This window comes from Hypanus sabinus, chromosome 12 (assembly GCF_030144855.1).
Source record: "Hypanus sabinus isolate sHypSab1 chromosome 12, sHypSab1.hap1, whole genome shotgun sequence".
NCBI lineage: Eukaryota > Metazoa > Chordata > Chondrichthyes > Myliobatiformes > Dasyatidae > Hypanus > Hypanus sabinus.
Genome location: NC_082717.1, coordinates 16,560,682 through 16,577,629, shown reverse-complemented (window position 1 = coordinate 16,577,629; position 16,948 = coordinate 16,560,682). Strand labels below are relative to the sequence as shown.

Sequence of the window (16,948 nt, the reverse complement as noted above, 5' to 3'; positions counted from 1 at the left end):
CATGGGCCCCCACAAATCCTCAAGACCTTTTACAGGGGCACCATTGAGAGCATACTGACTGGCTGTATCACTGCCTGGTATGGGAACTGCACCAACCTTGATCACTGAGCACTGTAGTGAATTTGCATCCACATCCACTGGGCTATCTGTATGTCCCTCCATTGAGGATATTTTATAGTAGCAGGTGCAGAAAGAAGACCTGGAAGATCATCAGGGACACCAGTCACCTCAACCATAAACTGCTTCAGCTGCTTGCATCTGGCAAATGCTACCACAGCATTAAAACCACGACCAATAGGCTATGGGGCAGCTTCTTTCTACAAGCCATTAGGCTTAAATTCACATCTGTACGTTGCAACGGAGTCACAATTTTTACTCCCTCGAGTTGTGGGATGGATGTAAGATTTAAATAAATCCTAATTCTAATAAATCCTATACTTGGACCTCTGCTGCTGTTTGTGATGTGGGTAAATGACCTGGATGAAAACTTCAATGGGCGCATTAGTATGTCTGCAGACAATACAAGGGGTGGTGGTGTAGAAGACTGCAGGATGCAGATCAGTTGAAGATATGAGCGGAAAAATGACAGCTGGATTTTAACCCAGCCAAGTGTGAAGTGTTACACATTGAGAGATCAAATGTAAAAAGAGAGTACACTAATAATGAAAGATCCTCAACAGTGTTAATGTCCGGAGTCCATAGAAAATGGCTAAACAGATTGATAGGGTGATAAAGAAGGCACATGGCACACTGCCTTTATTATTTGAGGAACTGAATTCAAAGTCAGAGAATATGTTGGAGCTTTATAAAACACTAGTTAGGCTGTATCTGGAATACTGCATTCATTTCTGTTCACTCCATTATAAGAAGGGTGTCAAGACTTTGGAAAAGGTGGGAGGGAAAAAGAGGTTTACTAGAATGCTGCCTGGATTACAGGGTACAAACACGAGATTCTGCAGATGCTGGAAATCCACAGCGACACACACAAAATGATGGAGGAACTCAGGAAGTTAGGCTGCATGTGTGGAAATGAATAAACAGTCAACATTTGGGCTAAGACCTTTCACTAGCACTAGAAAGTAAAGGGGAAGAAGCCACGTCTCTTCCCAGGATGAAGTTTTCCTTTACTGGACATAGAGATTCCTTCCTTCAAAGAATGGATCTTTGCTTCCTCCAGCATTGATGCTGCCCTCACCCACATCTCCTCCATTTCCTGGACATCTGCCCTCACCCCATCTTCCCACTGCTCTGAGTTCCTCTTGTCCTCACCTACCACCTCGTGAGTTTCTGCAACATCCTCCATCTTCAAACGGACACTGCTACCAAACACATCTTTACCTAACCTCCAAACCCCACGCTCTCCAATCTCCATAGGGCTCCCCCCACCTCCAAGATTCCCTTGTCTTTCCCAACTAATATCCCTCCTGGCACTTATCCTAGCAAGCAGCCAAAGTGCTACTCCTGCCCATTGACCTCCTCCCTCACCTTCATTCAGGACCCCAAACAGTCCTTTCAGATGATGCAACACTTCACCTGTTGAGGTCATATTCTATATCTGGTGCTCTCAGTGTAGCTTTCTCTACATTGGTGAGAACCAATGTACAGTTATTTATTTATTGACATACAGTGCAGAGTAGGTCCATCTGGCCCCTTCGAGCTGCGCCGCTCAGTAATCCCCTGATTTAATCCTACACTAATCGTGGGACAATTTTCCAACTCCTTACAGGCAGTGACAGGAATTGAACCTGGGTCACTAGTACTGTAAACCTTTGTGCTAACCACTACACTACCATGATGACCCAATTGATATTACCCAATGGCCAACCATTTTAACTCCAATCCCCAATCCCCTTCCAACATGTCAGACCATAGCCTCCTCTTCCTCCACAGTGAGGCCAATCTCAGGTTGGAGGAGCAACAGCTCCTATTCTGTCTGGGTAGCCTCCAACCTGATGGTATGAACTTTGATTTCTCCAACTTTTGGTAATATTTTTCCTGTTTCCTCTTCTTCAATACCCCTCTCTGGACCCCTCTTACCTCTTCTCTTCACCCACCTATCTCCTCCCTCTGATGCCTCTCCTGCTTCCCTTTCTCCTATGGTCTGCTCTATCAGATTCCTTCTTCTCCAGTCCCTTGACTTTTCCGCCAATCATGTCCCAGCTTCTCACTTCATTCACCCTCCTCCACCCAACCAGCTTCACCAATCACCTTCTAACTTGTACTTCTTCCCTTCCCCTTCCCCCTTCCTTTCCAGCCTTGATGAAGGGTCTTGGCCTGAAATGTTGATTTTTTTATCCATTTGCATGGATGCTGCCTGACCTGCTCAATTCCTCTCGCATTTTGTGTGGATTAGTGGACAAGTGCTATAGTGAGAAATTGGACAAACATGGGTTGTTTCCTCTGGAGTGTTGGAGGATGAAGGGAGATGTGATAGAAGTATATAAGTTTATGAGAGGCATAGATAAAATAGGCAGCCAATATATTCACCAGGGTTGAAATGTCTAATTCCAGAAGGCATTAAGGTGAAAGGAGGTAAGTTCAAGAGGCTCTTAGATATATGTGTGTGCAGCAAATGGAAGGATATGGATACTGGCAGACAAAAGGGATCTCTTTAGTTGTAAAACACACACAAAATGCTGGAAGAACTCAGAATCCCAGGCAGCATCCATGGCAGAGAGCATACCTGACGCTTTGGGTTGAGACCTTTAAGCAGGACTGGAGAAAATAAGATGAGAAGTAAGAGATAAAAGGAAGGGGTAAGGGAGAAAGAAACAAAGTGAGAGGTGAACCAGAAGGATGAGGGGAGGTGTGAAGTGAGGAGCTGGGAAATTGGTGAAAGAGATACAGGGCTGGAGAAAGTGGAATCTAATAGGAGAGGACAGAAGGCCATGGAAGATAGAAAAGGTGGAAGGACACTAGTGGGAGGTGGTGAGAAGCTAAGGAGATGAGGTGAGAGAGGGAAAAGAGAACGGTGGGGGGGTGTGGTGTGCAGATGAAATGTAAGGTGTTGCTCCAACCTGTGTGTGGCCTCATTGTGATAGTAGAGGAAGCCGTGGACTGGCATGTCAGAATGGGGAGCCACTGGAAGATCCTGTTGTTTTTCAGGCCGGCGGAGTGTTGGTGCTCGACGAAGCAGTCTCCCAATCTGTGTCGGGTCTCACCAATATACAGGATGTCACCGGATACAGTAGATAACCCCATCAGGCTCACAGGTGAAGTGTCACCTCACCTGGAAGGACTGGTTGGGGGCTGGTGTGGTAGTGACGGAGGAGGTGTAGGGGCAGGTGCAGCACTTGTTCCACTTGAAGGATAAGAGCCAGGAGGGAGATTAGTGGGGAGGGATGAATGGACAAAGGAGTTGCGCAAAGCAGAAAGTAGGGTGGGGTGGGTGAGGGAAAGATGTGCTTGGTGGTGGGATCCCGTCGGAGATGGCAGATATTGCAGAGAATTGTGTGCTGGACATTTGATTACTAATGCAGCACAACATTGTAAGGCCTGTTCTATGTTCCACGTGCTGATAAACTAAGTCGATTGTAATACTGTTTTGTACTTCAGACTATGGACTTTTTTTTGATTTTCTCATACAGTATTACTGTTGTACACAGAAAGGGCCAACATGAGCATCCAAAAACTAAAATGTACTCTGGAAGGCAAACTGCGGGGAGAATCCTCTGAAGCACCTGCAGTGGATGGATCTGATGCTGTCCAGGGAAACTCTGCAAATCTCTCCGAGAAAGGGGCATGTCACAGTGAAATGGCATGGCAAGAGTTACAACATAGTCATGCAGGTGACCTCTCAAATTTATTCCTAAGTATATATCTTGTTGGAATAGATCTTAATCATTGAAACTTTTCTCATTTTGGAATGATTCTGTAAAATGAATGCTTTAAATGTTTGATTCTGTGGGTGAACTGTGTCTTTCATGTCTAAATAGGATGTGAAATAATCACATAGGAGACTATACAAATTTGCAGCAGGAACTTGTTAAATAATTTTCTGTTGCCTCCTTTTGAAATTCAGTTTGACTTTGAAAGTTTACCTTTGTAGTGTGGTGTCACTTCCCCTCAATGGAAATATGGGGTAACATATGACTCAGTTGGTAGAACTGTTTCTTGACAGCTCCAGGGATCTGGGATTAATACTGACTTTGGATGCTGTCAGTATGGAGTTGACATGTTTTTGCTGGGATCCCATGCATTTTCTCTGTGCTCCAAAGATGTAGATTGGGGGAGGAGGTTAAATGGCCACTGCACTTTACTCTAGAGGAGTGGTAGAATCTTGGGTGGGGGGGGGGAGTTGAGAATATGGGGAGAAGAAAATAAAAGGAATTAATGTAATTGGCTGATAGGTGGTCAGTTTGTTTCTGTGCTTTAGCCCTATGTCTCCAGGTCACTTAAAGCAAATCTGAAAGAGGAAATGGGTTACTCCATCAATCAGATTCTGATTCATAGAATGGAAGGGCATAGGTCGAAGGGATGATTATTAGAAGATAGGGACCTTGGTATTGTGCTTGAAAAAGTATTCAGTCCTCAGCCCATTGCTCACACAAGTGAGTATTATAATCAGGGATTTTGATCAATTTAACTGAGAAATTTTATTTATAATTTTCATGCTCCTTTTTTCCACAGTAGAGCCCTAACATGGGGAAATTTGCAAAGCATGAAAAACTAAGAATTAAAAAACTGAAATGTTAGCTGTTCAAAAGTATTCATGCCCCTTTGCTCAGTTGAACCATCTGTCACAGCTCCATTTACTTACACAACGTGACAGAGCAAGATTTGCCGATTCCTCCTCGCAAAATTGCTCAAGCTGTGCCTGGATAGTTGGAGAGGACAGCAGTCTTGAGGTCCTGCCAGAGATGTTCGATCAGTTTAAGGCCAGGAGTCTGACAGGGTCACTCAATAACATAAATTTTCTTCATTTGAAGCCACTGCTATGGTTACTCTGGCAGTGTGCTTTGCATCGTTGTCCTGCTGAAAGACTAACTTCCTTCCCAGTTTATGCTTTCTGAAGCCAGCAGGTTTTTATCTAGGATATCTCTGTATTGAGCAGCAGATATCTTCCACCAATCCTGACTATATTTCCAGTCCCCGCTGCTGAAAGGCATCCGGATTGAACGATGCTACCTCTAACATGCTTTCCAGTAAGGATGGTGTTGCCTGGCTGATGTGGAGTATTAGATATATGCCACATGTACTGCTTAGTGTTGAGGCCAAAACATTCCACGTTAGTCTCATCTGACCACAAGACCTTCCTCCACAGTATCTTCTAAGCAACGCTTTGTGAAGTCTTTATGGGCAAAGATAAGAAACCAGGGCTTTTTTCTTGTCGTTCTTCCATAATTACCCTTTATCTGCAAGGTCTTAGAGATTTTGGGGCCATGAAATTCATTTCCAGTTGCAGCCACTGACTCCTGCAGTTCACTCAGAGTGACTTGATATCCTAGTAGCCTCTCTTCCAAATGCCATTCTTCTCCAAAGACTATGGTTATAGTGACAGCCTTTTTCCACTTTTTCTTGATGGACTACACTGAGCTCTGAGGTATGTTCAGTGCTTTTCAGATGGTCTTCTAACCTTCTCCAGATTTGTTCTTCTCTATTATTATTTACCTGACTTGTCTTGAATGTTCTTTTGTCTTTATTTTGGTTTGGTCTGTTGAAAATTTACCATACCGTTGGACGAGGGAGAGAGAGAGGGAGAGAGAGAGAGGGAGGGAGAGGGAGAGAGAGAGAGAATATTTACAATATTATTATAAATTCATTGAAAACAGGGATCCTCCAATTTTCTACATCACCAATTGTGTGAGCTGGTAAGGTAATAAATTGCATCAGAGGAAAGTTGACATTGTAATTACAAAAGGGATGAATACTTTTTCTGCCTTTCAATTTTGGTTTTTAATTTTCAGTAAATTGTTGACAGGTTTTAGAATTTTTCTTTAATTTGACATGATGCACATTGTTTTGTAGATTAGCTCAAAAATCCTAGTTCAATATATTTTAAATTTAGAAATTGAGAGAATAAAATGTGAAAATAGTTGTGAGGGCTGAATACGTTTTCAAGGCACTGCATATCCTGATCGTAGATGAATTTAGATGGTTTCCCCAAGGAGAATGGAGACTATTCCCTCACCCATGCAGTTTGCGTTACAGTATTTCAAGTAATGAAAATTCATCCCAATTGAATAAAAATCCATTCTTATTCGTCATATACACCAGGAAAGTACTAGATGCTTTTTCCATCCTTATGCACTTTATCTGAGAGGGGAAAAAAACAAGTAAACTAGCTTTGGACATGTGTAAATGATGTGGCTCCATGATACAAAAAATCAAGATACAGATAATTTAATAGGGACTCCACTCTCCCATAAATGTCTGGTTTACTGTAACCAGGCTTTGACAACCAATCCATTTATGTACTAGGTACACTTGTATATTGCTTTTTGGGTATTGGGGAGTGAAGACTGGATGCACTGAGTAAATGGAGAGCAAGAAACCCTGGTTGCCTTTTTTTTTTGGAATATACCTAAAGGAACTGTGAAGTGTATTGACAGCAGATACTGTGCCATTGTGATTGGGATTGCTAAAGAAGATGCAATAGGCAATTTGAAAAAATTAGTAAAGAGCTGGTGTTAATTTTTTTTTGAGGTGGTGAGATTTGAATTAAGAGTCATTGCTAGAAAGATAATGTGGGATAATTTTAGTTGAATCTAACTCTGACTTTACCAACACCGCAAATGAAAATTGTATAACTGAATATATTGGTGTGTGGAAAATGACCTGTAAAATAATCAAATCCTTTGTTCCCTTATTCAATTTAAAGTTGTGCCAAAATGATTTGTAGTGCATATTTGTATATTTGCCTGTTTTAGCATGCAAAATACCTGTTTGTATTCAATGAGCATTGCTCAGTTAATTAAAATAGACTGTGTTCAGTAATGTCTTCTTTTTGAAACAGTGAACGAACTCAGGGCCCTGTTGCAACAACAAGAAATTAGAGAAAAGACATATTCAACGTCTCCAGCCAGGACATGTCATATGGTAATATGCATGTAAATTTGAGTACCTTAATTTAAGCAAGGAAACATATTTGTCATTTTACATTGGTTCCATTTGGATTTTGAAATGCAAATTTTTTTGAATTTACATTTTAGTAATAGGTTAAAAAATATAGATTATCTAATAATTCATTTTGCAGGCATAATCAATGGACAAATTCAGCTTGGTTTGCCCTTGAATTGCAATTCCGGGAAGATTCGTTATCTAACAATATAATGTACTGGCTCTCTTTTCCTTTAATATCCTCCAAAATTGCAACAATACTAATCTTTGGATAGGGCTCTGTTGAATTTTCCACTATCCTTCTGTGTCCAGCTTGTCAATACCCCTCAGGGTTTTGTATCTTTCAATAGGTAAAAAATATAAAATTACTTCAGTACTGGATAGGTTGATTGAAAATGCTTAGAACGGTAGCACCTCTGAAATCCTGTGGCAAATCCAGAAGTGTAAATGCTCAATGGTGAAATATTTTATCATATCAATAGAATGTGGGAGGAATCTGACTTCAGTACAATTCCAAGCGAGCTCATTACCAAATCCACACCATGGGATCTGTGAGTTCTTGACCAACAGTTTGCAATCAGAAAGAATGGGCAGCAATCCCTGTGCCACAATTATCCTAAATACTGGTCCTCCACAAGGTTACGTTGTTTAGCCTTCATGACTGTGTGACCAGATTCTGTTCTAAATTCACTTAAATGTTTACAGATGATACTATGTGGAGGGCTGTATATCAAATAATGATGTGTTAAAGTACAAGAAGGAAATAGAGAGCTTAGTAACATTCTGTCATGACAATAACTGTTCTCTCAATGTCAGCAAAAAAAGAACCGGTCATTGACTTGAGGAAGCAGGGCAATGTACAAGCCCTTTCTCTATATCAATGGCATTGAAGTTGAGAGGATTGAGAGTTTCAAGTTCTTGGGTGTGAACATCACCTGTAGCCTGTACCCGTCCAACCATGTGGATGCCTTAGCTAGGAAAGCTCACCAATGCCTCTACTTCTTCAAGAGTCTAAAGAAACTTGGCATGTCCCCATTGAGCTTACCAATTTTAATCAATGCACCATAGAAAACATCCTATCTAGGTACATGAAGACTGATATGGCAACTGCAGAGTTGTGTACAAAGCTCAGCGCATCAGAGAAACCAACCTCCCCTCCACGGACTCTGTCTATACTACTTACTGCCTTAATTAAGCAGCCAGCGTAATCAAAAACCCCATCCACCCTGGACAGTCTCACTACTTCCTTCACCCTTCTCCCATCAAGCAGAAGATACAAAAGCTTAAAAACACGTATCACCAGGCTCAAGAACACCTTTTCTTTTCCCCACTGTTATGAGATTATTGAATAGTTTCCTACTGTGTTCTGGTTTACTCTTGACCTCACACCTGCATTGCACTTGCTCCATAGCTGTTCTACTTTATTCTGCAAAGATTTTGTTTTTACCTCCTTCTTCCTCAATGCATTGGGTAACAATCTGATCTGTATGAACGGTATGCAAGAGATGCTTTTCACTGTATCTTGATGCATATGACAATAACAATAAACCAATTCCAAACCAACACGAACACATAATGTTAACAATAATTTACCTAACCAGAGTTTATGTTGAGCACAATTTGAACATAGGAAGCTAAAAAGAGTAATTGGAAGCTTGGTAGTCATACTTGAGGAGTAATGTGAGATCATTTACACTTAACCTGGATTTAGTTTTGGAGTCATAGAGCACCACAGCACAGAAACAAACCTTTTGGCTTATCTAGTCTGTGAATACTAAAAGATGTAAAAGAATTACCAGAACCTCCTGGAGTAGGGCTCTGGCATCAATTTTGCAAAATGTATAAGATTTGTTACCTTTCCAGCTCTTAGCTTCACCCCACCCCCTTCTGTCTTCTCCTATCATTTCCGATTTGCCCCTCCCCTCCTACTTTTAAATCTCTTGCTATCTTTTCTTTCAGTTAGTCCTGACAAAGGGTCTCAGCCCAAAATGTCGACAGTGCTTCTTCCTATAGATGCTGCCTGGCCTGCTGCGTTCCTTGAATTTCCAGCATCTGCAGATTTCCTCGTGTCTGTTGTTTCTTTTTTGTATCTACAGCATAGGCAAGGCTGTCATTTAGTGCCCATCATTGATTGTTCTCCTTCTTGAACCAGACCAATGCTGTTTTTTTTTAATTTATTTAAAGATGTGGCATAGACCAGGCCCTTCCAGCCCAATGAGCTGCACCACACAGTAACCCACCTACTTACCACTAGCCTAAGCACAGGACAATTTACAATGACCAGTTAACCTACTTACCATACATCTTTGGGAGGAAACTGGAGCACTTGAAGGAAACCCATATAGTCACGGTGAGCATGCACTATATTATACCTTACAGACTGGGCTGGAATTGAACATCAAACTCCAGACATACTGAACTGTAATAGTGTTGCACTAACTACAATGCTACCTTAATGTTACCTTCTGTAAAAGAACTCCCACAATATCGTTGGATAGGAGTTTTAGATGAAGTACTATCAAAATGTTTAAGGTACTATAATTTGGAGGGGAACATACAGTATAAGAGATTAATATTGCAAGGCATTTGCTACATTGATTCCTTCTGGTGGTGGTGTATCTGAGTATCCTATGAAGTAACTGCATTTTGCTTGTGGTCAATATCCCATCTATTGTGCACTGATGATTGGGCAGGGTGAGGGGAGAATATTTAGGATGATGATGTGTATCAATTAATTGGGCTGCTTTGTCCTGGATGGTGTTTAGTATCACTGTAGAACATGGAGGTGCCTTAAACTCCCACAGCCCCTGACAACCCTGTGATCTCAGTCTCTGATGCTGACATGAGTGCCTCCTTCAGGAAGCTGAATTCATGGAAGCATCTAGCCCAGATGGTTTTTCTGGCCAAAGTCTGAAGACTTGTGCTAAAACAACTAGCTGGTGTGTTTACAGATATCTTCAACCTCTCACTTTGGCAGTCTGAGGTGCTCACCTGCTTTAAGTAGATAACGATCATACTGGTGTCCAAGAAGAACACTGTAACCTGCCTCACTGTCTATTGTCTATTAGCATTTTCATCCATCATGATGAAGTGCTTTGAGAGGTTGGTTATGAAGCGTATCAAGTCCTGCCTGGAGAGTAACCTACATCCACTCAAATTTGCTTACCATCATAACAGGCCAACAGCAGATGCCATTTCATTTGTTCTTCACTCAACTCTGGTCAATGAAATGGTCAATGTCAGGATGCTCTTCATTGACTACTGCTCACCATTCAATACTACCATTGCTTCTAAATTCACTACTAAGCTCCAAGTATTGGGCCTCAGTACCTCCCTTGCTGGGCATTTGATCTCCAATAAAAACAGCCATCTTCCTTTCTGAGTTTTGTCTCCGACCATTGTAGTGTTATCCCTCTGGTATCTAATGACTTTAGCTTTACCAGGGCTCCTTTATGGCCTAATCAGTCAAAAACTGCTTTTACATCAAGAAAAGTCGCTCTTAACTTGCATCTGGAATTTAGCTCTTTGTTTCATGAGATCTAGAGCCCAGCATCGTGTTTGGGATGTCTCACCACGGGTGTGCAGGTATTGGTAAGTAAATGCCATTTTGGCAGTTGATGATGCTTTCCATTACTTGGGTCAACAGTGGAGGAAGTTGAAGGAGATATTTGATATATCTACATGGAGGCATAGTCTGATGAAGTAAAGGTCTGTGAGAAAGATGCCAAATTACTGGCTTCTTTAAAAAAAACTCAATTCGCTGACCTATCACTTGCCTTTCAAAGTGTGACCAAAATGTTTAAAGAGGAGGAGCATATAGAAATAATTAAAAACTGGTTTCTTGAGATATATGAAAACGAAGAGAGTGGATAAACATTGGTCTTCTAGAGGATGCAACTGAGAAATTAATAATGGGGAATAGAAAAAAAGCTGAGATTTTGAATATTTTTCATTGACTTTCATGAGTAGGAAGTGTTGAAAAGAAGCAACAGGTAATAAGGATACTCAAGGGATAAAGAAACCTAAAGCAATTTATATTACAAAGGGGAAAAAGAGGTACCTGTCTGCATCCTAGTCTCTCAAAGTTGCAGATACATGGGCATGTTGGCTGTAATCTACTAAAGTACTATATTCTGCAGAGACCCCAGATAATTGAAGAATTGTAATGCCACAAATCAAGTTATAATAGAGGCAGATAGCATCTGTAATTAGGCTTGGAATATACTGGAATTCACTATTGGGGATGAAATAGCAATACACCATTAGTAAAATAATCAAACAGAATCCTAATAGTTTTATGAGGAGAAATTGTACTGTTGCTGCAAAACTAGATTCACAATATATGATAGTGATAATAAATCTAATACTGATTTAACAAATTTGCACATTCTTTGAGGATGTAACAAATGGGGAAAATATTTGGACTTCTGGAATACATTTGACTAAGTGACACATAACTGTACTATACAAGATAGATCACATGGTTTGGGTAATACATTGGCATGTTAGGGCAGAGGTTAACTTAGAAACTGAATCAGATAAGTGGATAATTTTCAGAATGTCGTGAGTAACTGTTGAAATGGATAAGTAGTGAAGCCTTGAATATTTAACATTTATATTGATGATTTGAATGAATGCTTCTCATTCTGCTCAATGAAAACTAGAATAATTGAATGCAATGGGAAAATCACCAAAGGGACTTGCCCAATAAGTAATGAACTTTCATATCATAATCAGATTTATTATGACTGACCTATGACATGAAATTTGTTTTGTGGGAGTACTACAGACACAGCAAAGACATGCAATTACTGAGATGTGCAAGATGTGCTGGGAATCCAGAGCATCACATAAAATAGTACAGAGACTCAGCAGTTGGGTAGTATCTATAGAGGGAAATGAACAAGTTAGCTTTTTGGGCTGAGATCCTTCATCAGGACTGGAAAGGAGGGTAGAAGCCAGAATAAAAGTATGGAGAGGGAAACAGCACCAGCTGGCAGTGGATCCAGCTGTTAAGAGTAAGGTAGGTGGGCGAGGAGGAGGAATTAGCAATGTTGTGAGAAGCTGGGATATGATAGGTGGTGTGCGTGACACTCTCTCTCTCTCTCTCTCTCTCCTTCCATACTTGTCCTGGGTCTTCAGTCTTTTTCTGTTTTTTTTTCCTCTTCCTATACCTCCCCCCACCCCCCAAATCTGGATTGGGTCTCAACAATGCCACACATTCTCTACATAGAACAAATGGATCTGGGAATACAGGCCCATAATTCATTGAAAGTGACATCATGGGATATAGTCTCGTAAAGAAAGCCTTTGGCACATTGGCATTCATAAATCAAAGTACTGAGTACGGGAGATGGAATGTTATGTTGAAGTTCTGTCATAAGTTAGTGAGGCCTAATCTGGAGTATTGTGCATAGTTTTTGTCACCTGCCTATAGTAAAGATGTAAGTAAGGTTGAAAGAGTACAGAAAAAATTTACAAGTATGTTGCTGAGCCTGGAGGATCTGAGTTGTAAGATTGAATGGGTTTGGATTTTAATCCTTAATGTAGAAGATTGGGAGGAGATTTTGATAGAGGTATACAAAATTGAGAGGCATAGATAGTGGGAAAAAGCCTGCTTGCATTTACCCTGAAGTTGGGTGCGACTACTACCAGAAGTCATGGGTGAAGGGTGAAAAGTTTAAGGGGAACTTGAGGGAAAGCCTCACTCTGTTCATGACAGTGTGTATGCAAGCTTGATATCAGTGTTTAAGAGAAGTTTGGATAGGTACGTGGAGGGCTATGGTCTGGGTGCAGATTGAAGAGAGCAGGCAGTTTAAATGGTTTCGTTATTGACTAAGTGGGCTGAAGGACCTGTTTCTGTGCTGTAATTTTCTTTGATTTTATGACTATGACATGGCAGAAAGAAAAAAGTTCTTTCTCAATCAATAAGTATGGGTCATGTTCAATATGGAGTTATGCAGCAGTCTAACTGCTAGTAAGTGTTGAAAACTGTTAAGAAAACTAATGACGTATCACAAACACAAGGAAATCTGCAGATGCTGGAAATTCAAACAACACACACAAAATGCTGGTGGAACACAGCAGGCCAGGCAGCATCTATAAGGCGAAGCACTGTCCTGACGAAGGGTCTTGGCCTGAAACGTCGACAGTGCTTCTCCTTATAGATGCTGCCTGGCCTGCTGTGTTCCACCTGCATTTTGTGCATGGTGTTTGAAGTATCACAGATGTGTAGTTGATATTACTGAGTGATCTTAATCGATAGTGTAGTTAGCTGTGGTACTGCTAAGGATAAGGTATCTGAGGGATGGGGTGAAGGGTGGTATTGAACTTGCTGTTAGCAACTTTACCAAATTAAAGTAGCACTAGCATATTACTTTGAGTTTCAGGAGAATGAATAGCCTAAGTATATTATCCCAAATAACTGTACTAACTAAGTAATCGTTGAGTCTTGACTTGATTTTTGCAACAATTAGGTCCCATTCTAAACCATGTCTTCTTTCTAAACTGCTTGTGATATTTAACTTTAACATGGCAACAATCCAAGACATTTAGCCAAAGCCATCAAATAGGAGTTTCTTTGCAAAATCACGTAAGAAATAATACCAAGAAATAAATGTTAAATTTAACTTAGTCACAAATTGTGGAACACCGATTCTATATATAATTTCATAACATGTGCTCCATATTATTTGACATAATTTGCACCTGCTTTTATATCAAAATTCTGGAACAACTTTTGTTAATAATCAAAAGAAATTAATATGCATAGAACAATAAAACACAATACAGCCCTTTGACCCAGATGTTCTGCCAATCTTTTAACCTACTCTAATCAATTTAGCCTTTCCCTCCCATATACCCCTCCATTTATCTTTCATTCATGTGCCAATATAAGAGTCTTTTAAATGTCCTTGGTGTATCTGCCTCTACCACCACCCCCAGAAGTGTGTTCAACTTACTTATCTGTGTTTCGTTAACATCCTCCCCTATACTTTCCTCCAATCACCTTACAAGTGTGTCCTCTTGTATTAGCCATTACTACCCAGGAAAAAGTCGCTGGCTGTTCATTCTGTCTATGCCTTCTTATCATCTTGTACACCTCTAAGTCTCGTCTCTTATTCTGCTTTGCTCCAAAGAGAAAATCTCTAGCTTGTTCAACCTTTCCTCCTAAGACCTATTCTCTGGTCCTGGTAGTATCCTGGTAAATTTCCTCTGCACTCGCTAAATCTTCCACATCTTTCCTAAAATGAGGTGACCAGAACTGAACATAGTACTCCCAAGTGTGGTTTAACCAGAGTTTTTTTTTATAGAACTATATTACGTCATGGCTCTTGAACTCAGTGCTCTGAAAAACAAAGGCCAACACCACCTGAACCACCCTACCATCTTCCGTGGCAACTTTGAGGGATTTATGGTCTTGGATCCCAAGAACCCTCTGTTCCACCAAATGCTGATCAATCATGTCTCTAGGAATCCTCTCTAATAGTATGCCCACCGTTGCTGTAAGACCCACAGGTCTATGATTCCCAGGAATTTCCCTATTAACTTGATTAAAGGAATATCATTTGCTATCATTTAATATTTTGGTACTACTCTTGCGACCAGTGTGGACACAAAGGTCATCACCAAAGGCTCAGCAATCTCTTCCCTCACTTCCTGTAGTAACTGTGGGTATAACATGTCCAGCCCTGGGAACATGTCTATCCCAGTGTTTTTTTTTAAAGTTCCAACTCTGCCCTTTATTAACCTCAACATTTTCTAGCATACTAGCCTGTTCTATACTGACCGGTGTTGTGATGTGAACAAAGTCATCAGAGAGACACTGAAGCTAGTGGCTAAAGAAGTGTTTTATTCAACACAAATGAGCAACAGGCATCAAATTGCAACATTCTTTGAAGAAGAGGCCTGCTTGACAATATCACATGACATTTTTATGCTAAAGATCAAAGGCAACAGCTGGACAATTCCATAGTTACAAAGTGTCTACACTGCTTCCTCTGAACTACATATACACCCTCTCCTCATTATATGCGGAAGATATGTTCCTCGCAGCCGCTGCATAATGTGAATAATTATTTAAATGTAGAAAAGAGGGATGTGTTCCAGAGGGCTTCCTAAATATGTTTTAACTGTAATTTTTTCACATTTTCATACCAATACGACACAAAAGCAGTACCACAAGGCAACATTCGTATTATGTTTCATCAATTTAAGGTAATATTCAATGTAATAAATCATAGAAAGTTAACATACTAGGGTGTACCGTATTCACCAACAGAGGCAGGTGTGTTCGCTCCAGGAGATGAGTGGTTGTTGTGGTGTCAGGCAGCTTTACGTGAATGAGGTGGGTGGTTGTGTGTCGTCAGGATCATCAAGCACAGCAAGGGGTGAAGGAAGGCTCACAGAATGCTCACTACTGCCGGCAGCAGGAGAATGCACTGGTTTGAAGAAAGTGGTGAGGGTTGTTTGCTTGGCAGCATTTTGATTTTCAACATAAATTTGCTTGTAGGGAAGAAGGATCGACTGCAGGGAACGACTGAAATGCTGACTCCGTTCTAAACTTGGGTCCATGTCCATCGCCATTTGTGCCAAGTGTTCTGCAGCCTTAAAAAATTCTGCCAGTTGCTTCACCGTAAAATCCTTCACCTGCAACTCGACACTTTCTTCTTCATCATTGTTATCACCTTCAGTCTGAGTTAAACACAGAAGGTCACCCACACAACTCTTCGTCATGAGAATCCAGGAGTTCTACCCCGTCAGCAGTCTCAAGATCTGAGACTCCTTCCCCACCAATTTTAAGGCTCAGGGCCACACAATCCTGGAAAGCTGCAGTGAAGGCAGGAAACCCCTTGAGGGTGTGCACACCCTCCACCCAAATTGATTTCCATGATCCATTGACCTGACCTGACCTCATTCCAGGATTCATCAATGTTGTTGGTGGCATGTCTGATGTTGAAGGACTTTCACTAATCCCTCACCATTGGTAAACTCCCGGGATTTTCAAAGTTGTCTGTTGCTTATAGCATCTGAGAGATAGTTCACCGTAAAAAGAAAAAATACACCTTGAATATGGATATCACACCTTGGTCGAGTGGTTGAATGAGTGATGTTGTGTTAGGCAGCAGGAAACGCACTGTTATGTTAGGATGAATGCTGTCCAAATGTTTAGGATGGGCTGGTGCATTGTCAAGCAACAAAAGAACTTTAAAGGCAATATTCTGTTTCTGGCAGTAGCATTCAGCCTCAACAGCAAAGTGATTAGCAAACCAATCTTCAAAGTTTTGATCCAGTGACCCATGCTTTCTTGCTAGTTGTCCAGTGGACAGGAAGCATTTTCATACTCAAACCCTTAAGAGCATGGGGGTTTAGTGAATGGTAAACTAAGAGAGGCTTCATCTTACAGTCTCCTTTGGCATTGGAACACATAAGCAAAGTCAATCTATCCTTTGCTGCCTTGAAACCTGACGCAGTTTTTTCATCCTTACTTATGTAATTGCGTTTCGGCATACGCTTCCAAAAAAGCCTGGTCTCATCTGCATTAAACATCTGCTTTGGTGTGATGCCTAACTCAGCTATCATAGCCCACAACTGCTCAGTGTAGCATTCAGTAGCTTCATGATCACCACTAGCTTGCTCACCACACACAGCTAAGTTGTGAAGCCTGTGACGATTAACACACTTAGCAAGCCATCTCCTACTTGCATTAAAGTTAACAATATCACTTGGCACTTCCTCACTGGCCCCTGACCAAAGGCGATCATAAATTTACAAAGCTTTCACACAAAGATGATCGGAACTAAGAGTTGTTTTTTTTCTTTATTTCATGGTCATTGTACAAACTCAACATTTTCTCCATTTTTGTCATAATCGGGTTACACACTTTAGT

The 16,948-nt window shown here is 40.9% G+C and overlaps 1 protein-coding gene across 4 annotated transcripts in view; it reads left to right on the top strand.

Annotated features, from left to right (window-relative positions):
- Positions 1-16,948, top strand: part of sdccag8 (SHH signaling and ciliogenesis regulator sdccag8) — a 415,457-nt gene that overhangs the window by 10,624 nt on the left and 387,885 nt on the right. For 3 of the 4 annotated variants that reach the window (XM_059985603.1, XM_059985605.1, XM_059985602.1), the window contains exons 2-3: positions 3,588-3,788; positions 6,956-7,038. In XM_059985603.1, the coding sequence (XP_059841586.1) occupies positions 3,588-3,788; positions 6,956-7,038 (284 nt within the window). The remainder of the gene's footprint in view (positions 1-3,587; positions 3,789-6,955; positions 7,039-16,948) is intronic. The other variant, XM_059985604.1, reaches the window with a different exon arrangement.